The sequence below is a fragment of the Hemiscyllium ocellatum genome, chromosome 42, assembly GCF_020745735.1.
Source record: "Hemiscyllium ocellatum isolate sHemOce1 chromosome 42, sHemOce1.pat.X.cur, whole genome shotgun sequence".
NCBI classification, from domain to species: Eukaryota; Metazoa; Chordata; class Chondrichthyes; order Orectolobiformes; family Hemiscylliidae; genus Hemiscyllium; species Hemiscyllium ocellatum.
Genome location: NC_083442.1, coordinates 14,661,855 through 14,688,569, shown reverse-complemented (window position 1 = coordinate 14,688,569; position 26,715 = coordinate 14,661,855). Strand labels below are relative to the sequence as shown.

At 41.5% G+C, this 26,715-nt stretch overlaps 1 protein-coding gene across 2 annotated transcripts in view; it reads right to left on the bottom strand.

Moving 5' to 3' along the window:
• The window catches only part of LOC132834640 (cytoplasmic polyadenylation element-binding protein 1-B-like), a 107,835-nt gene that overhangs the window by 44,908 nt on the left and 36,212 nt on the right, over window positions 1–26,715 (bottom strand). For both annotated transcript variants that reach the window (XM_060853539.1, XM_060853538.1), the window contains exon 3: window positions 3,628–3,816. In XM_060853539.1, coding sequence (XP_060709522.1) covers window positions 3,628–3,816 — 189 coding nt within the window. The remainder of the gene's footprint in view (window positions 1–3,627; window positions 3,817–26,715) is intronic.

Genomic DNA, 26,715 nt, shown 5'->3' with positions numbered 1-26,715 from the left:
CTGCCACCCGAGTTCACCTCTGCTGTCTTGACAGCAGTTTACATACCATCCCATGCAGAAGTGAAGAGCACTTTAATATACATTGCTACAAATGGACTTAAGACTGAATTAGGCCTCTAGGTATTCATTGCAGTCAGTGATTTCAAAAAAAGTGTGCTACCAAAGAGCATCAACACTTGCATCAGAGGGCTGAACATCCTTGACCTTCTCTACTTAAGATGCCTAATGCTCCATACCCCATCCACACTTTGGAAAGTCTGCTCCTCCTCCCAGCTTACAAGCAGAAATTGAAGTGAGAGGACTCAGTAAAGATATTACAGTTCTGGTCTGGAGGAGAGCGATGGGACTGCCTCACATCAATGGACTGGCCCATATTCAAGAGCCCAGCAGCCAACCCAGCTGAGTATTCCAGAACCATAAGACTTCATTATGGTAACTGTACTCAGGACTGTGACCAAATTTACAAGTTTGATTGAGATCTGGTCTACAATAACGAGAGAAAACAGGAAAGAGATAGTAGTATTTGGTAGGATGGTGCAATGGCAACTATCTCTCCCTCAACATCAGCAAACCTAAAAAAACTGGTTATCAACTTCAGCAAGGTGGCAGGCACACCACTACTTAGAGCCAAAGTGGAGATAGTCAAGAGGTTCAGGTTCTCATGAGTGATCAACACATCTAGTCCATCCGCACTAATGTGTCAAGATACTTCTTCAGGAGACTAAGGAAATTCACCACGTCCATAAAGACACTTAGCAATTTTTTATTTAAAAAATAGATGCAGTCCAGAAAGCAGTCTATCCAGATAGATTAGAGCTTGGTATGACAATTGCTCAACCCAGGGCTGTAAAAAGCTAGAATTGCAAACAGCCCAATCCATCACACAAGCTAACCTTCCATCCATCAACTCCATCTGTACTTCACGCCTCAAAAAGGCAGCCCAAGACCCCTTCCATCCCAGTTATAAAATCTCTTTGTATCTTCCGCATGACAGAAGTTGGAAATCTCAAAAACCACCACAATCAGATTCAAGAGCTGCTATTCAAAGACAATTTTAAATTGGAGATCTACGCAATATCGATTCTGTGCACCTTCTCTGCAGCCATTACATTGTATGGGATTGTACAGCATGCAAAAACAAAAAAGCTTTTCATTGCATCTAGGTATAGATGACACAAGTCAAAATGGAACCATCAGTATGACAGTCTCTGACCACTTCCTAATGTTGAAGCAGGTCTGAAAACTGAGTACAAACTATGGACAGTCAGAAAGGATACACTGAGGGAAAGTGGATCAGAGATAGCCATTGTACATGTCACCTGGTCTCTGGCACATGTAAAAGGAAGATTAGAGAAGTAAATCTGATTGTGCGATCATGAATATTGGGTTAAAAACTGTTCCTTGTTAAGAGCCTTCAGGAACATCAGATGGAGGTGGTCTGCTGGTGAATAAAACTCAGTCAAATTAGAGTAAGCCTAAAAAGACCAAGCTGAATAAAATTGCATGATCCCATTTATGTCTGTCTCAACTAGTTAAGTGAAATCTAGCTTTGAAATATTAATTTGGAGTTTGAATTGGCATGATTTAAAAATTGTGCCAAAATCATGGATCCAGTGGTGCTCTCAGGTCCATATTAGGAATTAATTTCTTTAAGTCTAGCAGGGATTCTAAAATATGTACTGTTCATTATGCCTGATTTCAATTGAAGAGGAGCAAGTTTGGTACAAATACTGCATATAAAGTGGCAAGTGCATATCCAACAGCATTCCTACACTAAACACGTTGGCCTATCTAAAGCAGTAATGCTCAATGCACAGCCCATTTTTTGCATTGGTTAACATATCTTAAAGGGACCACTGATGACATTGCCTGCATGTTCCATGTACAGCACTTTCAATTGCTGATCTGCAGAAAAACCATAAGGCCTATCCATTAGGCAAGATAAATTTGTTCTAGAAACAAAATTTCCATTCCATCAAGGATTTCAATCTGACGTGCTGGAAAATTCCAGCATTTCGGAGCAATGCCAATTAATTTATTGGAAGCACATTTATGCCTGCTTGTGGGTTACCAACCAACTATAGCATGGTCCATAGTTTTAAACAGGATGCAAGGCCATGGGATTAGAACAAGTAGCTGTTTTTTTTGGGCCAGTAGATACTGACTGACTGGACCCACACTGCAATGCTATGTTTTACTTAAAACATATTCAAAGAAAATAGGCTTTATTTATTCACAGGATGAGGACAATCATTGGACAATAAATACTGCTTGGCCCAGAGAAAGCAGTTCAGAGTCAACTGAATTGTGGGTCTGGAGTCACATGTAGGCCAGACTATGTAGGGATGGCAGTTTCCTTCTCAAAAAAAGGCAGGAGTCAACTTGATGGGGGTGCTCCCTGACAAAAATCAATTCATGGTCATCAGGACACTTAATGCCAGAATTTTACTGCATTCAGACACTACCACCATCTGCTGTGGTAGTATTCAAACATGGGTCTCTAGTTAAGAGTCCAGTGATAATACAATTAAACGATCACCTCTGACATTCAAATCTTAAGTTCTTCACTTAACAATAGCAATGTTCAACAGTGGCACCCTAGTGGGTGTTTTGGGTGGGGGTGGCAAGGAGAAAAAAATTCACTTGGAAATAAAATATTCCCTTAGTAATTTAAGTCTGACAAATAAATCTCCATGCATACTATGGATCAGTGCTGATTTAATTCAGAGCTAAAGTGGAAAAGAAACAAAAGTTCTCTTCTACTACTACAGAGCTTGAACTTGACTTCCATTTTAATTCATCAACACATCTTGATAACTGCTTTGGGTTATAACAACCCCTACTGCAACTTGGAATAAGAAATCATACAAGGCAAGAATTTGTACAGATTAAAAACCCATTTTTGATAATAGCAAGTGGTCTTAGATAAAACTAAATTCAATATTACAAAGTTAAGACAATTTAAACAAATTCAACAACAGAAAGTGGCATAAATTCCCAGTCTTCTGGTAGCTAGTGTAGCATTGCAGTTGTAACCAAAAGACCCTGCATGGGAAAAGGCGAGGCATACATCAAGATACCTTTCACTATATGATCAGACACTAAAATCAGTGCCCACAAAATTCAACTTTTTATTGCCAGGTTGGTAACCTCTGCAGTTACATTAAAACCGCAGCTCCTTAAAATAGACCAACTTGGAGACAGGAATCAGTTTAAAAAAAAACTGTAGCTGCATGATCATTTGATTCTAAGTAAAACAGTGCAATGGTTTTCAAAAAAATAAAGCTTGCATCACCAGAGCACTTGCCAAATTCAGTCAGTGCCAACTACATCGGAGAGCCGGTTTAGAGCAGAAAGACCGAAGATAAGTGTATCTCTTATATCGTAATGGATAATTTAGTCACAAAAGTTTAATGCGGTTATCTGCAACAAAACAGCATAAAATTCAACTGAATTCTGGATACTGCAGGGGTTTAACCAATTTTAAAAACCAAAAAGGCACAAGCCCCTACACTTTAATTCAAAGCAAACTATATCATGCCAATTTTTTTTAGCAATTTCATTCGTTTTAAAGTCTGGTTCCACCATAACATCTTGGTTGTATTATGGAAAAAAGTCTGCACTTACCTGATGAACTAGCCTTTGATACTGCAGTTTCAGAGTCCTGGGTGCTCCATGGTCGGTCCCACCCTGTCAGATTTAGAGACTGTAGGCCTAAGCAGAGGTCCATAGTGTCTGGGAGGCCTCGTGATGAATCCTGTGCAGACGTGGGAAGCAGCATCCTACTGCTTGTTCCTGTGTCAATTTTGTTCAAGTCTGTAGAGGAAGAGATTAAAAATGTTGTAAGATTACACTTTGTAGCATCCCATCTGTCCAGCTAACCTGTGAATGCGCTTTATGAAAAAAAAATCTGCCATGTATCTTGGACTGCATCAGTGACTAGTCCAGCATGTGACTGAACTGCTGATGCACTCACTCCTGTGAATTACATCACATCTCAATGTAAGAGATTGAAATATTCTTTGAAACTTCGATCTTATATTGCAAGAATCCTTGCATAAAAATTAGCTGGAACACTGGTGACAGCGAGTAAGCAGCTTCAACTGTACTGTTAACCATTGCGCCATTACATTCTCCTCCCCTTCAATACTTGGTCCTGGATTACCTCCAACTGCTGGCTACAGCCCTGAATCAGCAAATGCAAAACAAGCTAAATAATTCTGCTAGCACAGTCTGTTTACTTCAACTTTGAGGCAGGGGGCACGGTGGGAGAGAATAAAAGTCTGACATGACTCTGCTCAATTACCTTGCAAATACAAGATACTGATGCCACCTTGAGGAAAAAGGCACTTCCTACCACTCAAGTTGTGGGAATTCAATTTATTCAGCTACATCCTGCAGGAGTTAAACCTGGTATTTCTAGATATTTCCAGGAATCTAGCCATCTTGTATTTAAAAAACAGTACATTACATAATTTTTAAACACAATAAACATTAAGAATTTTGCTTCAGTCCATTTATTCAGGATTAAAAAGATGTATTAAAAATTGTAGACAAAATTAACTCAGGCCTGTGAAGTGTAGCAATATGTCGTAGTCCAAAGGCAGAGGAACCTGGGAGAATATTTGCTTTTTCACTCTCCAAAATTAGGAGACTGCAATTCTGACCACTTAGTATTTGACAACTAGATATCCTTGAACAGTAACTTAAGCTTACTTTAAAGGATACTAATCCTTAAAGCAATAAGTCCCAGGAAGGAAGACAAAAGTTGAAGCCACATAGCATGTTTGATCCAAAATGAGTTTGAAGTTAAAAGTCCATACCCTCTACATAAAACAGTTCACACATGATACAGAAATTAGCTATGTGGGTCAAAAGCAAGATTGTTGCCTACAGGAAAGCATGTGGACTAGTAACATGGGCAGATGTGGTAAAATGGAATTGAAAAGTGCAAGGAGTACCTTTGGGGGAGGTGGACACGCAATACAATATGTCAAGCCTTTTTGTTCAAAAAGGAAAGGATTATGGTCCCAGCTGATTGACTTGCCCTTAATGACAGACCCTAGCATTCCACTCGGCATGAACAATCACAATTTAGAATAAAATTACAGCACAGGAACAGGCCAGTCAGCCCTCCAAGCCGGTGCTGATCAACATCCTCTATGTAAACTGGTCACGTATTTCCTAAGGGACCATATCCATCTGCCTATTCATGTATTTGTCTAGGTACATCGTAAATGATGCTAATGTGCGTGCCACTACCACCTCTGCTGGCCACAGTGCCACAGGGTATCCACCCTGTCCTCAACGTATTTTTCTAATGAAAAAAGTTCTACTCTACTCAACTTCTTTAGCTAGTACCCTTCACACCAGACAACATCCTGGTGAACCACTTCTGCACCCTCTCCAAACCATCCAAATCCTGGTTGCCACATTAAAGAACTGTACACAGTATTCCAAGTGTGACCAAACCAAAGTCCTATATAACTATAACATGACCTGTCAACTTGTATTCAATACCATGCCCCATGAAAGAAAACATGCCATATGCTTTCTTGACCACTATCAGCCTGCATTACCACCTTCAGGGTAGCACAGACCTGAACACCCAGATCTGTACATGAAATTTTGCCCAGGACATTTTAGTTTACCGTATAGTTTGCTCTTGAATTGGATCTTCAAAATGCATCACCTTGCATTGAACTCCATCTGCTACTTCTCCAATCTATATTCGGCTGTATTCTGACAGTACCTTCACTATCTGCTACTCCAATCTTATGTCACCTGCAGTCTTGCAAATCAAACCACCCATACCTTCCTCCAGATCATTTGTGTATATAAATGGGCAGCGCTGGCTGCCTCACTGCGCCATTGACCCAGGTTCAATTCCCACCTCCGGTGACTGTGTGGAGTTTGCACATCCTCTGGTTTCCTCCCACAATCCAAAAAATGTGCTGATTAGGTGAACTGGCCATGTTAAATTGCCCGTAGTGTTAGGTGACGGGGTAAATGTAGGGGAATGGGTCTGGGTGGGTTGTGCTTCGGCGGGTCGGTGTGGACTTGTTGGGCTGAAGGACCTGTTTCCACAGGAGGTAATCTTAAAAAAAAATGTATATCACAATGGTCCCAGCATGGATCCCTGTGTAACACCACTGGTCAAAGTTCTCCATTTTGGAAAACTCCATTCCACCACTGTCTCCTGTTGCTCAGCCAGTTCTCGATTCATCTAGAGATATACTCCCTGGACTGAAAATGTGTTGCTGGTTAAAGCACAGCAGGTCAGGCAGCATCCAAGGAACAGAAAATTAGACGTTTCGGGCCAGACCCTGAAGGGCTCTGGCCCAAAACGTCGAATTTCCTGTTCCTTGGATGCTGCCTGACCTGCTGTGCTTTAACCAGCAACACATTTTCAGCTCTGATCTCCGGCATCTGCAGATCTCACTTTTTACTCGAAGATATACTCCCTGGACCCCAAGGAACTTCACTTTCGCCATCAGCCTATCAGAGAACCTTAAATGCCTTAGTGAAGGCAATGTATGACATCTACAGGCATTCCCTCAGTCAACTGTCACTTAGAATCAGATGTACAGCATGGAAACAGACCCTTCGGTCCAACCCATCCACGTCAACCAGATATCCCAACCCAATCTAGTCCCACCTGCCAGCACCTGGCCCATATCCCTCCAAACCCTCCCTATTCATACACCCATCCAAATGGGAAGAGTTCTATTAAGTTAGTAATATTACTTCCCCTCCACAAAACCATGTTGCCAATCGTGAATTAGCCCATTCTTTCCGGAAGAGAACAGATCCTATCCTTCAGGATCTTCAGCAGCTTTCTGGCTCACTGGTCTACAATTATCTCTGCTACCCTTAAGCTAGGAGACAACATGGGCAATTCTCCAGTCCTCTAGGACCTCACCGGTGTTCAAAGGATGCTGCAAAGATACCTATTTCCTCACTTTCCTCAGTAACCAGTGATAGAACCCATCCAGACTTGTCCATCTTAATGCCTTTCAGAATACCTAAACTTCCTCACTTCTTATGCTGACTTTACTAGAGTAATCTATCCCTAACCTCAGCATCAAATCTGAATACTGACATTAAAGAATTTCAGCCATTTTGACTCCACACAAGCTTTGCTTGGCCCTTGAGTGAGCCAATTTTTAAAAACGTTTAGTGATTGACGTCTTGTCACAAACATTCGAGGCTGCAGGTGTTCTATACAGACATCTTAATAGCAAAGACTATTGGAGAAAAATCAACTACAGCACAGGAGCTTTGAACTTGTGACAGTTTATTACTTCGTGCTAACTTCCTGCCTGCCACCACCATTTGCCCCATAACCCTGCACTATTTCCATCCAAACAGCCATTAATTGCCCTTTGGAATAACTCAATTGAACTGACTTCCACCATGTTTCCAAGCAGTGGGTTTTATACGGACATTTGCTGAATGAGGAAAAAATTACCTTTAAAAATCAAAACAATAGCTTACTTCTAGGTTTTGGGAAACTGGTTTAATCTTGGAGAAACACATCTTAGTGGCTTCTTTTGCTTGAACTAAGTGGAGGAGGAGGCTAGTACAATGATAACATTTAAAGGCATCTGGATAGGTATATGAATACAAGAGGGTTTAACAGGGATACGGGCCAACTGCTGGCAAATGGGACTAGATTATATTTCGGTTATCTGGTCAGCATGGACAAGTTGGACCAAAGGGTATGTTTGTGTTGTACATCTGACTGTTGAGGTGCCAGAAGTCTGGAGGATGGTTAACATGGTGCCACTAAGAGGTAGTAAAGAAAGTCCAGGGAACTATAGACTGGTCAACCTAACAATTAAGTGTTGGGGAGGTTGGAGGGAATACTAAGAGACAGGATTACATGTATTTGGAAAGGAGAAGACGGATTAGAGTAGTCAACATAGCTTTATGCATGGGAAAATCATGTCTCCGAACTTGATAGAGGTTTCTGTAGTAATAGAGGATTGAGGAGGGCAGAGCAGTAGATGTGATCTATATGGACTTCAGTAAGGCATTTGACAAGGTTCCCCATGAGAGACTGGTTAGCAAGGTTAGATCACATGAAATGCAGGTAGAACTAGCTACTTGGATACAGAACTGTCTTAAGATAGAGGACAGGGTGGTGGCAGGCTTCTTTGAGACTGAAAGCCTATGACTAGCAGTGTGCCACAATCGGTACTGGATCCAATTTTTTGCCATTTAAGTGATTTGATTGTGACGATAGGAGGTATTGCCAGTAATTTTGCCAATGACACCAAAATTGGAGGCACAAAAAAAAAAGTGAAGGTTACCGCAGTACAATGGGATCTTGAACAGATGGGCCAATGGACTGATGATTGGCAGATGGAGTTTAATTAAGATAAATGCAAGGCAGCACATCTTGCAAAGGCAAATCAGGGCAGGATTAAGACCCTTAAAATAGCCTGACTCCCTCAGATTTTACATGTACAGCACAGAAACAGATCCTTTGGTCCAACTCATCCCAAAGACCTTGGGAGTGCTGGTTCATAGTTCCCTTAAAGTAGAGTCACAGACAGATAGGATAGTGAAGGTGGTCTTTGGTACACTTGCCTTAACTGATCAGTTCATTGCTTAGGCTACTATTGCATTATATGCAGTTCTGATCTCCCTCCTATTGGAAAAATGGAGAAACTTGTTAAAGGTTCAGAAATTTACAAGGATGTTGCCAGGGTTGGCAGGTTTGAGCTACAGGAGGGGTTAAATACATAGGGGCTATATTCACAGCTGTGTTGGAGGTGGAGGGGTGACCTTAGGAGGTTGATAAAATCACAAGGGGCATGGATAAGCTAAGTAGACGAGGTCTATTTCCACATAGGTTTAAGGTAGAGGGAAAAATTCAAGAGGGGCAACTTTCACATGCAGAACATGGTGCATGTAGGGAATGAGCTGCCAGAGGAAATTGTGGTGGCTGGTACAATCACAACATTTTAAAGAGGCATCTGGATGAGTATATAAATAAGAGTTTGGAAGTGCTGGCAAATGGGTCTAGGTTAAATTTAAGGTATCTGATCAGCAAGGACAAGTTGGACTGAAGGGTTTGTTTTCATGCTGTATTATCAATGACTATGACTAAATCATGCAAATGCAGTCTATTGGCATAAACATCAAGCTCCAACAACTGACTTTGATACAAGCTCTCCTGGTAACTGATTACACTGAGCTGAACAATTTGGCTCTGGACAACAATCCTGAATGGAACAGTCCAAAATTGTTAGACATTATCACAAAAGATAAAGGGAAGTGACAAATCAATACAGGATGCTTTCGTGTATTAGGAAGGGCTTGCATACAAAAGCTGGGAAGCCAAATGGTAAAAGCTTGAGTATTATATACAGAATAGGTCAGCCAAGGAGAAACTACAGCACAAAGATTTAAAGGATAGAGTATTGAATGGGATTCAAGAGGAGGAACTCAGTGCACTTACTAAAACTTGCTATTGCAAAGAATGAAAGCAGAAACCCTCAAGTTAATTTTTTTTATTCTTCAATGTGGAGTGGGGTCCACATGCAAGGCAAGCTTTTGTTCACCCAATTCTCCTCAACCTTAAGAACAGTCAGGAGTCAACTATTGATGTACATCTGAAGTCACATGTAGACTAGATCAGACAAGATATTAAAAGTTTAAAAAATAAGATGGTGACTTCATGCTCAGATGTTAGAGAACCTTGGGCATCTGGATCATCGATTGTGGTGAAGTTGGGTAGATAAATGGTGGATAGGAATACAGGATATTAGAATTTGATCTTTAAGAGATGGGGGAGAAGAGGAGGGGAGGAAAGAAAGAAAGAGGGCAGATGTGTAGCAATGGTCCCTTTAAAAAGAAAAAAGTCTCTTCCCTTCGTGCTTAACAACGAGCATGAGGGCAGCAGCTTGCTAGTTGCAGGCGCTCAAATTTGAAATATTTGTTGTTATCAAAAGGCAATGGCAAGGCAGCACTTGTACCAAGATAAAATTTTTTAAATTTAGTAAATTAAATTTTAAGAAAGCACTTAGATTAATGACAAATTAAATTTTCATCTGGTGGTTTTGGACAACCTAGAATCAGTTCATAAAGAAGGTCATCATGGGTATAAAGAGGGCATTTGAAAACTGAAGAGCAAACTACCATGTTAGTAATCATCTGACAAAACTTTAACATCCTCAGCAGAACTTATAACATCCTTGATCATTTCTGACAAGAATTCAAAGGATGAAGTGCTCCTGAAAACAAAGATCAGAAGAGGGGGTGCAGAGCATTCTGGAAGACATCCTAGCTGTAATGGAGACTAAATTCAAGTTTTGTTAGAAGTGGGACTTATAATGGTATGCCGTTTCAATAAGTAGAAGTTTCTCTTAATGGAAATTGTTGTTAGAGGGGAATAACTTGGTTTTTGTGGTTGTTAGTTTGTTCACTATTTGAGTTAGATAATTATTGTATGTTGATTATATACACAAAAAAATTTCATTCAACCACTGCTTTCTAATAGGTGGGTGGTGAGGTGGGGGGGGGGGCATGAGGGAGAAAGAAGAGATGAGGCTTGTTGTGTGGAAAGTGGTATAACTCATGAGGAGAGACGAGCCTCTGGGTGTGTTCTGGTTTTATAATTATATGTAGGAGAAAAAAAAATGACCACTGCAGATCAGTCACAAAAAAGTGGTGCTGGAAAAGCGCAGCTGGTCAGGCAGCATTGAAAGAGAAGGAGCGTTGACGTTTTGAGCAGAAGCTCATCAGGATGAGCATCTTAGAGCTTATGCTTGAAATGTTGATGCTTCTTCAATGCTTTCCAAAGCCACAGACTATGGGTGCCAATCTGCTTCATAAACAATTCAGTAACATACTGGCCACACTACACTGTCTCCTCCCTTATGCACTTAAGCAGAGAATATACAAGGCTGTGGAATAAGAGCTGGAAAGCAGGATTAAGATGGATAGCTATGCTTGTGCCACTAATAAATGGATTAAATGGTCTTCTTCAGATTCAAGAGTACAGTGCTGGAAAAGCACAGGTTGGGCAGGATATGAGGATCAGGAAAAATCAAATGTTTCAGGCCAAATCCCATGAGGAATGAGGCTGGGAGCAGGTAGCTGTGACTGCAACAGGTGGATGGAGGTGGGGGCAAAGGTGATAGGTCAGAGGGGAGGGAGGAGTGATAAAGTGGGAAGGAAAGTGGACAGGTCATGAGGGCAGTGCTGAGCTGGAAGGTTGGAACTGGGATTGGGGAGGGGTGGGAAGGAAATGAGGCCACTGATGCCATGTGGTTGGAGGGGCCCCAAGGTGGAAGAGATGTTCTCCCACCAGGCAGTAAGGGAGTGGCAATGGAGGCAGCCCAGGACCTGTGTGACCTTGGCAGAGCAGGAGGGAGGGCTGAAGTGTTCAGCCATGGGCTGGTTAGTGCAAGAGTGCCAGAGATGTTCTGAAGCACTCTGGGGAGACAGGATGCCTACTCAATGTAGAGGAGACTGCACTGGGAGTGACAGATCGTAAATAAGTTGTGGAAGTGCAGGTCAAACTTTGGATGTGCAAGGCTCCCTCGGATCCATGGGCAGGAGGTGTGAGGGGGAGGTGTGGGTACAGTTTTGCAATTCCTGCAGTGGTAAGGAAGGCACTGGAGGAAAGGGTGCTGTTTTGTTGGGGGGAGGGGGGCGCTGGGCCATGGACCTGACGAGGTAGTTGGAGGGAATGGTCTTTACAGAAAGATGAGTTGGGGGAAGGAAATATCTCTGGTGGTGGGATCTGTTTGTAAGTGGCCAAAATGGTGGAAGATGATGCAATGTATGCAGGGGTTGGTGGGGTGGAAAGTGAGGACTGGAGGGGTTCGTCTTTGTTGTGGTTTGGGATGGCGAGAGGGTGGACCTCCTCCAGCACCATCCCCTACTGCCAGATGCCTGGAGGAACACCACCTCATGTGCCTTGGGACACTTAACCCCATAGCATTAAGATGGATTTTACGATTTTCCTCATTTCTCCTCCCCCCCACCTTACCCCAGTTCCAACCTTCCAGCTCAGCACCACTCATGACCTGTCCATCTTCCTTCCCACCTATCCACACCACCCTCCCCTACAACCCATCACCTTTACTTCCATACATCTATTGCACTCAGCTACATTCTTTCCTCCCATTTACCTCTCCACCCCCTAGGCTCCCAGCCTCATTCCTGAAGGTCTTTTGCCTGAAATATTGATTTTCCTGTTCTTCAGATGCTGTGTGACCTGTTGTGCTTTTTCTACACTACTCTCCACACAATTCCAGCATTTGCAGTCCTTTCACCTAGGTCTCCCTTGGATGGAAGTTTCAAGATTACACAATTAAGCTTTGCCACCACAGGCGAGTTCACTGGACAGCCAGTACTTCTGATTCAAAGCACTCGATACCTGATTACCCTGCATGTTTCAATAGCTTTTTACTACCAGTTTTCCATGCATCAGCTCAAAGGCCTTGAACACTTGGTCTTAACAACTGGAACAGATGTAGCACAGGAAGAGAACAGATGACAAGAGTACCATTAAGCAAAATTGCTTTAAAATCAAATGATCGATATATAGAGAATCATAGCTTTAGACTGACTTGTCATTAGCAATTATTCTAGACAACAAGAACACTGGTCTCATTAATTTGGTATTGTTAGCTTGAACAAGTAGCATTTATAGCTAGGTGTGTGATCTGGACTGTTCACAAATTCAACTGAATGAGGAGCTAAAGTCAAAGCTAACCTTGCTAAAAAATATTTTCCTTCATTGCAATCATCTTTTTACAAAAGTGAAAATTCACTTTAGTAAAAACAGAATTGTGGCAGTAGAGGAGTCTGTTAAGTCTAGTTGACTAAAACAGTAATAATGCAGAACAATGTTCAAGTTTAATCCCTGGACTATTTGCAGCACTTCATTAAAGCTGGTCTCCACAGATGACTCACTAGCAGTGACCCTCAATGTATAAGCCAGTAGCTCCCTTCAGATACACTTGTCTTCAGCTTTAAAAAAGTTTTCCTTCAGTAGATTTCTTGTATATTTCAATTTAAATGCACCAGTTCAATCTTCCATACTACAAACAGGATATGAAGTTTAATTGCAGCCAGTTTATCAGCACAAGCTGGATTATTCAACTGACAAGAGTCTTTGCTCCTCTCCAACTTGTCTCCCCTCAAAGTAGCACAGGTACTGAATCAGACTGATGCAAGCAAGAACAAAACACTACCAATTAAGGTAATTAAACTTTGGCCTCAAATGGTCTTGAATAGCAACACTACTCCCCACCATGCCATAAAAAAGGTGAAAAGTGCAAAAGTTACTGAAATTAGAACAGATGCTAGACACTAAAAAAAAAGACCAAGGTGAGAAGTGTTGACCAATACCAAGGTTCAGAGGCCAACTGCTTTAAGTACTCCTATTGAACCTAGACTTAGAACACTGTTGACAAGTGGTAGACCAAGCTGCTGTATAAGGGCAATTGAGTGGCATCAAATGCTGGCTCAGCCAAAGGGAAAAAAAAAGTCCTGAAATTGCTGAACATGCTTCATCTTTGGAACAAATTTTAAATAGTCAGCATTAAGCTTCAACTGAGCAGAGCTTAGAATTTTTAAGTTTAAGAGTTGCAGCTTATGGGGATTGAAGAGGAAAATAAAAAATGAGGGGATTATAGCAAAGTGTGTTGATTGGGGTGGGGGAGGGGGCACAGAAGGAAGGAGAGAAGAGAGCCATGAGTTCAAGATGCTAAGGAATCTTGATACATTTCTGAAGTGTTTCTTTCAGTATTAGAGAGACTGAAATGATTGTGGATGTGGTGCCAGTCAAGAGGGGATACTGTTAAGTCAGTAGTTACTCAAAGCAGGATCCTTAGACTCTGCCCTGTTGTTGCAGTCAGTATTATGGCTGGTCAGGGAACTCAATTTCAAATTGAATGTTGATGTAGCTTTTTGCTCTTTGCAGCCATAACGTACAAAGACAGCAAGGAATACCCAACGAACATCTGCTGTACTGCATGCAAAGCTTTTCACTGTACTTAGGTACATGTGACAATAATAAATCAAAAAGCTGAGGTTTTGCTGGAGCAGGCTTTAGAGAAATATTGACAGGCAACTGGAAGCTTGGGCTCCCCTCCCTCTGCAGTCTAGGCATTTTGCAAAGCACTTCATCTTGCTGTAGAAGAAACTGCATTGACTGGTATTTAGTTCTCAAAGTAAATTAGATTTCCAGCAAATTTCAGTCAAAGCTCAGCAGGCTGGCAGAGGAGAAAAACTAGTTAATGTTTCAGTCTGGCAACCCTTCTGTTCTGAGGAAGTCATTGGACTGGAAACATTACCAGATTTCTCACCAGATGCAGCCAGACCTTGCTTTTCCAGCAAGTTCAAATTTGGTCTCATTGAGCATCTGCAAATCTGTTTTTATTTAGATTGAGTGAAGTGTAAGTTGTTTAAAAAAAAAATCAGTGTTTCACCTGGAAGGTGTGTAGAGCTTGAGACAGTGGAGAAGGGAAGAGATAAATAGGCAAGTGTTGCATCATCAGCAGGAGCAACTAAGAGGGTTGGTGTAGGAAAACCTAATCTAGTTTAGAGATCTTTCTGCTCTCAGGACTTGAGAAATAATTTTAAGCCCCCCCCCAGTGTAAACCTGGTCTTTTCCCAACACTACATCCATGAGATGGGATGCTTTCAGTACATCCAACCCATTTTCACACCCTCAGTCCCCATTATTGAACATGGCAGAAACTTGAAATCTAAGCTCTTTCATAAAATCCCTAGTGTGGAAGCAACCCACCCAAACCCATCCCCTACTCTATCCTAGTAACCCTGCATTTCCCATGGAAAAGGCACTTCGTCTACACATCCTGGACAGGGCTATTTACATGTAAAAAGTGAGGTCTGCAGATGCTGGAGATCAGAGCTGAAAATGTGTTGCTGGTTAAAGCACAGCAGGTCAGGCAGCATCCAAGGAACAGGAAATTCGACGTTTCGGGCCAGAGCCCTTCACCAGCAATGAGGAGAGAGTGTGCCAGGCAGGCTAAGATAAAAGGTAGGGAGGAGGGACTTGGGGGAGGGGCGATGGCAATATGATAGGTGGGAGGTGGTCAAGGTGAGGGTGATAGGCTGGAGTGGGGTGGGGGGCAGAGAGGTCAGGAAGAAGATTGCAGGTTAGGAGGGCGGTGCTGAGTTCGAGGGAATCGACTGAGACAAGGTGGGGGGGGGGGGGCAATGAGGAAACTGGAGAAATCTGAGTTCATCCCTTGTGGTTGGAGGGTTCCCAGGTGGAAGATGAGGCGCTCTTCCTCCAACCGTCGTGTTATGATGTTCTGGCAATGGAGGAGTCCAAGGACCATCACGTCCTCGGTGGAGCGGGAGGGAGAGTTAAAGTGTTGAGCCACTGGGTGGTTGGGTTGGTTGGTCCGGGCGGTCCAGAGATGTTCCCTGAAGCGTTCTGCAAATAGGCAGCCCGTCTCCCCAATATAGAGGAGGCCACATCGGGTGCAGCGGATGCAATAGGTGTGTGGAGGTGCAGGTGAATTTGTGGCAGGTATGGAAGGATCCCTTGGGGCCTTGGAGAGAAGTAAAGGGAGGAGGTGTGGGCGCAAGTTTTGCATTTCCTGCGGTTGCAGGGGAAAGGTGCCAGGAGTGGAGGTTGGGTTGGACCTGACGAGGGAGTTATTTACATGGCCAATCCACCTAGCCTGCACATCTTTGGACTGATCAAATGAAAACTCATGCAGTCACACGGAAGAATGGCAACTGTGCAAACCCCACATGGCCGGTGGGTAAATTCAAACCCAGGTTGACATTGAGAGACAGTATTAAACTACTGTCCTACCATGCAGTCCCAGTGTTGATCATGCACTTAACCCTGTACCACAATGTTTGACAAGTAGTCCTGTTAGGCATACCTAGTGCTGCTTTTGGCATACTGTCCTGTGTACTTCATGTAAGAGATTTGATCCTCCAAATGGATTATGATAGCTATGTTGAACCAGGAGGTCTCAGATGGTATTTGAATAGAACATGGCTGACAGCACATTTATGGATGCCTGGTTTTAATTCTCAGATCTGGGTAATTTCCTTAGAAATCTATGGTACATATAACATGGAGGATACAGTCAAATAAAAAAAGGCAGAACCTGGTCTCTACAAGAGCTGTAGTCACTTGTTGATACCAATCATGGTTAAATGCATCAGCAGCAGGCAAAATGGTTAGGATAAAAGGTGAGGTATATTCACACTCCCCACCAGAAAGGCAAAAGTATTATGTTTAAAACAATGATAGCTGGTTGCTTAAGTCCTCCAGGGCTTCTGCTATGATGCAATCTCCAACATATAGATGGAGATCTGAAAGATAGAGACAAAAGGAATCTTATCAATGGTCACCTCCAAATTTAAAATTGTACTTCCTGTTGAGCAGCCTTCTACTTTTTGGAGAGCCCAGATGCAGAAGTGCTCCTGGAACCTCTTCAAACCACCAAAAATACCCAGAATTTCTACTTAAGTGGCAAGTACCTGCATATATTGGTTTTAGTTTAATATGTATAAATTTGTTTTAGTTCAGCTGCTCATGATTGATATATACTGAAAACTGAGCTCCATTATTCTAGTCACACCACTTGTGGAAGCTTGTTACACAAAAAAAATGTCAACCAGAGTTGTGGAATGAACTAAAATATACTCAATGAATGCAAATAAAAGCAAGTGAACTACTGGTTAACTTCCAAGACTTTAAAAAATCCTATTTATAAACCAAATACAAAAATCTCTGCTAAAAGTCTCAGTAAAAGCTAATATTAAGGATGCTGGAGATTTGAGATTATATATAAAAAAGTGCTCTAAAGAGATGGGATTTATTTTTTAAAAAAGAATAATGATGTTATGGACCAGGCCAGAGCTCCACTATTTTAAATGTAGTCTAGACCTTAACTTTAAGTTGAGACAGATATGAAGTGAATATTCCAGGTGTGATGCAGCTGATCCAACCAGTGCTTTGAATCAAAAAAATTGAAGACTAAAATTTAGAATACCTTAACCAACTTGATACCACAGCTTAACCAAAGTAGTCTTCCAATTCCCGTAACATTTCACAAATACACCCCTTAGCCAAAGAGGGGACATTCAATCAGGGGCTGCATAGAGATATTTCAGAGAAAAGCCAGTCCAGTCAAGAATTTTAAAGCTTGGAACCTCTGGACTGTAGCAGCTGCTCACTGTTACAGCTAAAAGAAACTAGAAAACACCCGAACTGGGGAACTGACCACTCCAGTCATTGTTAAACTAGGCTCTGCCCATACATTTCAGCATTTCATCCTTCATAACCTCAAAAGCCCAAAGACAAGATAACCTAAAGGTGATAGCATTGTCACATGGATTAGAAACTTATGAATTAAAACTGGGGGAAAACAGACAAATAGAATTTTAGAAAGCGAAGTGACTGACTCCTGTAGAGGTTAGTATCCAGTTTGGGATTCAATCTAAACTGGGACTCAAGCTATTGAGAATTAGTCAGTCCATTATTCAGGCTTCACTAGATAAATAGTTTCCAGATAGCAATATTTCCAAGCTCAGACTTGGAGAAAAGTCTTTCTTGAAAACTTATCTTCAAATTGCTCATTTTAATATCAGCACCAATTCAAAAATCTAAAATGGTGGGTTGGAGATAACCAACTACTAACTGGGGAAGTTAAAAGTGGGGCACAAGCTTAAAAACAAGATACTTCACTGAAAAGTTGGTGCTTGGCTAACTCCAATGCATCATTCAGGTGAGAGTGTACTTATTCTAACTAGAATTTTTGGCTTTTGCTAAGAAAAAAGCTGTACCAAACTGAAGGGTCTTATACATTCTAGTGTGCACCATGTGATCTTAATCCTAGACCTTCAAAAGTGGAGCACTGCAGTCAAAATACTTGTCAGTTTTTTGACTTGTGAATGACACTGAGCCTGAATCAGCAGAGCCATCATGAATGGATTCATATCCACTTCAGTTGGCCAAGGGTAGAACTGGGTGAGACTAAAATACAAACAAATTGGAAAGGCCATTTTTCAAGAAAAATGCAGTGACTTGTTCACCAATTAGATGGGCTTTGACTACATCAGCATTAAAATGCAGTGGTCAAATTATCTTGCACACAGTAAATCAAATTTTCAAAGAGGGCAAATACTTATTTATCCTAGAACCTTTATGACCAAATCTGTCTTCACCCAAGATACTGTTGCAGATCAATAATCACACTGCATTGAAGGGACTACACTGCCTACTTAAAAAAGGTCAGGCAGCATCTATAATGTTAAGGTTAATTGTCTGAGGTCTTACCCATCCAGATGCCTTTTGTAACGGTGTCAATTGTGGGGATAACAAAGGTTGAGGGGAATATGGATCAAATGAGACTAGAATTAATTTTGGATATCTGATTGGCATGGACAAGTTGGACCAAGTGGGTCTGGTTTCCACGCTGTACATTGGAAGTACAGACGTTGACTTTTGATTTCTACAACTAGACCTTTCAGCCAATCTTAAAATTTGACCCTATGGGAGGTGCATACTATATCTCAGACCGGAAGCTAGCAAAGACTGACTGAAAAAGCAGAGTATGCTGAACCATTTAAAAATGTAACATGTGGTTGAAACAATTAGCTGGTGTTGCCATGGAACGAAAAATTCAAAATTTGGCCAGTTTAAATTATGCCCCAGATACCAAAACCTAATCAAATTTGAATTTTGCTGTTTGGCATCACATCAAGCCAATGAAATGATCAATGTTTTGGGCATAAAACAAGACAGACATTTTTGAACAGTTGGGGGGGGGGGGGGGGAAACTGCAAAGGGCACCAACAAATAGACTGCTAGCTGAATAGCTCAAACAAAAAAAAACTGTCCATAAGAAAAACTGTGCAGAGGACTGAAAAATCAACCCACTAAAAAAAAATCTACAATGCTCACTGGTTTTGAAAAGTGAATATTTCTGGAAATCTTAATCTGTTTTTTTTTAAAAAAAGGAGACCAGTAGAGTGGGAGGTAGAAGATAGGTTTAAGCGATTGGAGTTGTAAGTAGTTTTAATGTTCTTTGTTGGACTTAAAGAATAAAAAAATTGCCAATGCTTTTACTTTGAATAGTGACATCTGGGATAGTTTTGCCTCAATTTAACAGATTACATCATGGTGAGTCTGAAAGTTTGTTTTATATTAGTAGAGGGTTTACTCCATGTTGTAACACCCTACAATCCCACACTGCTGATGTAAAACTACTAACCACATGATTCTAAGCTATGCTTGGGCATTAATCCCAAACTACATTTTTGGCACTCATCTCCAGTTTGCCTCAAACCGGTTTAAGCTTCTGGCTTCATGTTAAGATCTCCCATTTCCATCTCAATTCCCCATCTGCCATGGAGGAGAGTGACAATTAATGACAACTTTCCTCATTTTGCTACAAAACACCTGTAGTTGCTCCATAGTTACGTTCTTTTCGACTTCTATGGCTTCACACTGTCTGAACTACAACATGACAAATTTAAAACTGATTCTGAAAGGCTACTCCCTTTAACAGAAGTTTAAAAAAAAAAGCACTGAATGTCCTGGATGCATGTTAAATATTTAGCTTTTATGTTGGACAAATTTCATGTCCCCTCAAACATTAGGCTAGACGTCACCTAGAGATAAAAGCAGTCTCATATCCACATCCAAAGCAATAGAGTTTTTCAACTCTACTGAAATCAAACTATTTAGTCAGGGTTAGAATTTAGAAACCAATTTGCTCAATATGGCAAAACAGTACATGCAAAAATCATTCAAGAAAAAAAAAAGTTATTCATTAAAACCCTAATTGCACTGCTTAAAAGCACTTTAATTGCAAGCTTTCCCTTCCAGAAGGAATTTATGAATGAGGCAATTCCTTGTTTCACGTAGCACTTCAAAAATCAATTTTACACACTTTCACTTGAAAAGATTTTCTATAACCTTGGACAACTGTTAGACCTCCACATCCTCAGCATCTATATCTGGACCAACTCTGAGAATAGTTAGGCTAGTGCCATTCCAGTGTCTTGCAAGTGTTCAGGAGGCAAGTAAGGAGACATGAACTTCACATCCTCAAAAATGTCCCAAAGCGGTTTGCAGCTAGTAAAACTAGAGGACAAATTTGTACACAAGTCCTGCAAATAAAAATCATAGCTTCATTCATGTAGGCTATTGAAGTATACATATTAGGCCAGGATACCAGGAAGATTACATTCATTTCAAAGGCAGTAGAATTTTGTGCATCCAACTCAGGAGGCGATGACGTATACGTATTTGCGCACAAGTGCCAACAGTCCGAACCCACTTCAACATCAAGGTTGCGCAATGGACGAGCATTACAATTGAACTAAGGAGTTATGGGGCAAATAATAATGTACCAAGCTTTAAAGATACTAGACTGTTAGTTACACTAAATTCAATACAATAGCCAAAAAAGTTAGAAAAATTGCTCTAAATTTTGACTGCAGTCAAATAAAGACAAACAAATCCATCCTCAACCGACTTTACAATCCTTTATCCAAGGGATTGGCAAAATTCAAGTTCTAACAACCCAGGTTGACATGCATTTGTTCAATTTGGGGGAAGTCCTGCACTTAAACAATATCCTCCACAACCTCAGAATAGACCAACTTATTTACAAAACACTAAGTTGGAAACATGACAGCAACTTGGAAGAAACAACTTTCTATGAGAGTAGTGACCAGATTTTTTTTAAAAAACCACAATTTGGTTGAAGGACACCAAACTTGATTCTTTAGTGCTGTGATCTTTTACATAGCTGCAGTTCATAAGCCGTTCACCAATTCAGCACCTGTAGGAAAACTTAAATCAAAAGCAAAGTTAAAATTAAAAAGGAACAATGATTTCTATTCTGAGTTACACCAAGACGGATTACTGTTTTATCATATCTACAGCTGTTTTAAATACAGTCTATACACCTGTAATAGTACAAGTTAACCCCCTATTTTTTGGCCAAAAATCTGGCCTTTTCCATGCAACTCAAGTCAACACGAGTTCATAGATTTGTCAGTGCACCAGTTGTCCCACTGTCCTCCACTCCACTGGCCATTGTACTGTTTTCAGAACTACTCAAATTCAGTTCTTTTTTGTTCATTAAAGTAAATTAAGTCTCTGCTAATGATAGTGAATTTGGACAGGCATTAATTCAGCCACTCAATACTATTCATGCAATGGTCAACCCCATTAATCTTTTGACTATTTAAAAAAGGTTGAATTTACCTATTACTAGAGTATATAGTAGTTGGTTTTACAGCAATTATCTAGGTAGAAAATAAAGCTTTTCTGCCAAGGTTTAGAACAGCATTTTCACTGTACAACCCCCCCTCCCCCACCAAATGGTCCGTCGACAAGCCAGGATAAAGAATAGCCTGATAAAAAGGTGACAATATTCAGAGGTTAAAGTATATGATTAATACCTAATGAGACACCAATGATTGCTAACAAGAGTTCAAGGACACAGCAGAATTGGAGAAAGCTAACACCTAAAATGCAAAATGTGGCTGCAAAGAGACCATGTACACTTCACTGTGCTCCTTATGAGTGTACAGGTGACAAACTCAGGACAGACACCCAGAAACTGTACTTAAAAGACATGGCTTCCTGGATTTGCCATGTAGCCAGTGGCCCAGTCAATAACTGGGTAAAATAATGGTGGAAGGGGAATTAACAAGTTGGCTGTAGACTCCACTTGGTTTACTGGAGATGGAGGGGCTATTATTTTGATTTGTGCAACACCAAATTTGGGGTTTCTGCTTGGACTCTGACTTCCCCTCCAAAAGTCAGAAATCTTACTTTTCACATTTGCAAAATCTAGATTATTAATTCATATTTTAAGAGTGACAACACCTATAATGTTACTTGCTCCTGTTATGTCCAGAAAGGAACTTAAAAAATGACTTTGTGGGGACTAATCCTTCCAATTAAGGATTTAATCTGCGAGACATTTTACACTTGATCACACGCAGCCAGGGGAAAAAAAAACAAAAAATCTAGGGGGAAAGAGGGCGAATTCACAATCCTGAGACAACAAACATTCCCACAAAACTCCATGCCATTTGCAGGGAGTGCTTTTTCCAAAATTGTTGCCATTATCCTTACAGGGAGGATAGTATTGTAACTTCCAACTATTAGTTAAGCCATTGTACTGGTTGCAACAGTTTAAACATGTTAAGTCCAATGGCAAGAGTGATCAAGTGTGCTGGATAAGCTTCAAATGAAGTAAAAACACTGCAACAAGACCCAGGGAATCCTATAGGAGCTATCTGCTATACTAGCCAGGCAGAACTCCACTCTACAATTACTGAATGTGACCGTCTTATTGAAGCCACGTCTCAACATTAGCAAGATAGAATGTTATGGACAAACCACATTTTTACAAAACTTCCTCCCACTCATGTCCAAGCAGGTGGAGATTTTAATTTTCCCCTTTTATTTGAATGATTTTTTTTTCCACTCAAATCAATTATGGACTCCAATGTTAAACCATTTTACACTGCAGAGAAATATTCCAAATAGCCAACTCTGAAATAAACAAAAAAGATTGAAATCAAGAGTCAAGATTGGTTAGCAATAACTAACTTCAAAAAAACTAACCAAAGTGCACCATCTGGAGTCCTTTGAAATGTCATCCACAGCTGAAATTAGTCATCTGGAATGCTGTGTGGTCAAGTCTACAACTTGACTGCAAGCTAGCCAGTGCCTTCTCAAAAATCCATTGTTGCTGCATAATTTTGCAAATTCATGTATTAGTTATGTCAACTACTCAAAGCTTAGGATAAAAGCCTTTGGCCCCTCTTAAGAGTAAGGCTTCAATTGCCATTTCAAATACAGAGGAACCTCTTATCTGAATGAGGTGGGCAGGCACTATTTTGTTTGGATAATTGATTTGGTTAATTGATTTCTGGGATTCCATTCTGTGAAGTCTGCTCCCCATTCAGGAGACAAGGCAGCAGCACACTGCATGCAAGACCCCACTCCATCTACCCCAAAATCCTGTTTGACCTCCCCTCTGTAGTCAGACTGTTCAACAGTCAGACTGCTCCTGCCTTTGTGGGGCAAGTCTCCAAATAGTACACACACCCCTTTTTGAAAAATTGACAAATTCCACCTCTGCCCTATACAGGACGTGTGTGTACTATTTGGAGACTTGCCCCACAAAGGCAGGAGCAGTCTGACTGTTGAACAGTCTGACTACAGAGGGGGGAGGTCAAACAGGATTTTGGGGTAGATGGAGTGGGGTCTTGCATGCAGTGTGCTGCTGCCTTGTCTCCTGAATGGGGAGCAGACTTCACAGAATGGAATCCCAGAAATCAATTAACCAAATCAATTGTCCAAACAAAATAGTGCCTGCCCACCTCATTCAGATAAGAGGTTCCTCTGTATTTGAAATGGCAATTGAAGCCTTACTCTTAGGATAAAAGCCTTTGGCCCCTCTTAAGCAGGGTACATCCGTGTAGAACTCCAGGGAAACTTTTTTGGGGAAGGAAGGGAGGAAAGTGGAAGGAAGAAAGACAACAGTAACTTGGAGACCATGCCTGGACAGGTCAGGACTGTTCTTGGCAGCAGTGAGCAGAGTTTGTTTACAGGTATGATGATTAAAAACTGAAAAATGTGTGATCAGGCTTGAAACAGCTTTTTGACGTCTTGTTTCTATCAGGACCACCTTCAGTTTTTTTCAGAATTCAGGAAGCGTGTGACAAAGCATCCTCTAGTCACTAGAGTGGGGAAGAGATGAGACAAGCAGAGGCAGAAGCTTCCATATTACCAATTGCTTGTGGCCCATCTCAGAGGGCAAGTGGAATTTCATTAAAATACTGTCCAACCTAACTTGCAATTCTAATGCATCAGATTGAGACACTTTCATGATAATTACAAGTTAACATTCCAGACCGCAAATACAAGCAATAAGCATTGGCTGATTTTGACATTGAGCAACTGTTACTGCCAAGTCCCCTTACACGATTACAGTTTGCCACAGCTCAAAGCCAAGAGAAATATTCAAGACTGCACCAGGGAGCCCTTGTGGTAGTATCTCTACTTCTGATCCAGGAGACAGGTTCAAAGTTCCACTTGCCCTGAAGTGCATAGCAACGTTTCTCAACAGGTCAATTAGAACTTCTTTTGCACAAGAGGATGGCTCGATTAAAACAGGAGATAAGGTGTAGTGTAGTGTCTTTAACTTTGGACCAAGAGGCCCAAGATAGTAACATCTCAACAGGTTGAGAAAATTAAAATATCCATAAGCTTAATCAAATTAGCACAGATACAAGCCTACCCAGTGCTTTTGATTGTGCTGACATGTCTGGTAAACTAACCAGAATGTGCTTTGAATAGAGAGAATGTCAGGCAATCCTTCCACTAGATCATATGATCCAATCTTAAGCAGAGCTGAGGGACAACAGTGTCATTAACCTTCACAGCCTCCAAATTCACTTGAGCAACCAGACAGATTGTTATGCTGGAGAAAAACTAAAACAATTGCCTCCAGAAGCAGCATCTACTTCCTTGGTTTCCATGGACTTCAATATGCGGAAATTGAATAAGGTACTGATTGGACCTCAGGTGGAGTTAGAGACACCTAGAACTGTACACTTTGAAAAGAGAGTGATTCAGGGATGAGGACATATGAACAAGCAGAAGCTCATGCTGCCTCAAACTTATTCTGCCTTTCAGTAAGATCATGGCTGATCTTAAGCTCCAAACCACTCACCTACCAACAGCTTGCTTACCAAGAATCTACTTAGAATCCCAGAATATTTAAGAGGTAGAAAGCTTAAAAGACTACCATTTAAAAAAACTGATATAGTCTTAAAGCGATGACCACTGGTTCTGTAATTCTCCTGGAAGTTGAAGCTGGAACTGCTCTCCTTCAATGGTATCAATGACTAAAGTATTCAAACACATGGAGCAGATAGAGAGAAAAAAAGATAGATTCCAAAAGCCAGTAAGAAACAATTCTGCACTTGCTGGAATATCCCTTCAGGTTAGGTTGAAAAAGGGGTAACGGTCATGCCACAAGAGGTCACACAATGACCATCTCCCAATAAGGATCTAACCACCCCTTCACATTCAAAGTATATTACTAAATTCTGGTTGAAGATTTGTAGCTCGGGTGTCCGTTGTTGTGGTTCTGTTCGCCGAGCTGGAAGTTTTTGCTGCAAACGTTTCGTTCCCTGGCTAGGGAACATCAGTGCTATTGGAGCCTCCTGTGAAGCGCTGCTTTGATGTTTCTTCCGGTATTTATAGTGGTTTGTTCTTGCCGTTTCCGGGTGTCAGTTTCAGCTGTAGTGGTTTGTATATGGGGTCCAAGTCTGTGTCTGTTAATGGAGTTTGTGGATGAATGCCATGCCTCTAGGAATTCCCTGGCTGGTCCTATGATGGTGGTGTTTTCCCAGTCAAATTCATGTTCCTGGTTGTCTGAGTGTATGGCTACTAGGGATAGCTGGTCGTGTCGTTTTGTGGCTAGCTGATGTTCATGGATGCAGATTGTTAGCTGTCTTCCTGTTTGTCCTATATAGTGTTTTGTGCAGTCCTTGCATGGTATTTTGTAAACTACGTTAGTTTGGCTCGTGCTGGCTATTGGGTCCTTCGTTCTAGTGAGTTGTCTGAGTGTGGAAGTTGGCTTGTGTGCTGTTATGAGTCCTAAGGGTCGCAGTAGTCTGGCTGTCAGTTCTGAGACGCTCCTGACGTATGGTAGTGTGGCTAGTCCTTTTGGTTGTGGCATGTCCTCGTTCCGTGGTCCATCCCTTAGGCATCTGGTGATAAAGTTGCATGGGTATCTGTTTTTGGCGAATACCTTGTATAGGTGTTCCTCTTCGCAGTTCTGGTGTACTGCAGTGTGTTGTGGCTCTTTTGAATAGTGTCCTGATGCAGCTTCGTTTGTGTGTGTGTTGGGGTGGTTACTTTCATATGAAAGTAACCACCCCAACACACACAAACGAAGCTGCATCAGGATACTATTCAAAAGGGCCACAACACACTGCAGTACACCAGAACTGCGAAGAGGAACACCTATACAAGGTATTCGCCAAAAACAGATACCCATGCAACTTTATCACCAGATGCCTAAGGGATGGACCACGGAACGAGGACATGCCACAACCAAAAGGACTAGCCACACTACCATACGTCAGGAGCGTCTCAGAACTGACAGCCAGACTACTGCGACCCTTAGGACTCATAACAGCACACAAGCCAACTTCCACACTCAGACAACTCACTAGAACGAAGGACCCAATAGCCAGCACGAGCCAAACTAACGTAGTTTACAAAATACCATGCAAGGACTGCACAAAACACTATATAGGACAAACAGGAAGACAGCTAACAATCTGCATCCATGAACATCAGCTAGCCACAAAACGACACGACCAGCTATCCCTAGTAGCCATACACTCAGACAACCAGGAACATGAATTTGACTGGGAAAACACCACCATCATAGGACCAGCCAGGGAATTCCTAGGAGGCATGGCATTCATCCACAAACTTCATTAACAGACACAGACTTGCACCCCATATACAAACCACTAGAGCTGAAACTGACACCCGGAAGCAGCAAGAACAAACCACTATAAATACCGGAAGAAACATCAAAGCAGCGCTTCACAGGAGGCTCCAATAGCACTGATGTTCCCTAGCCAGGGAACGAAACGTTTGCAGCAAAAACTTCCAGCTCGGCGAACAGAACC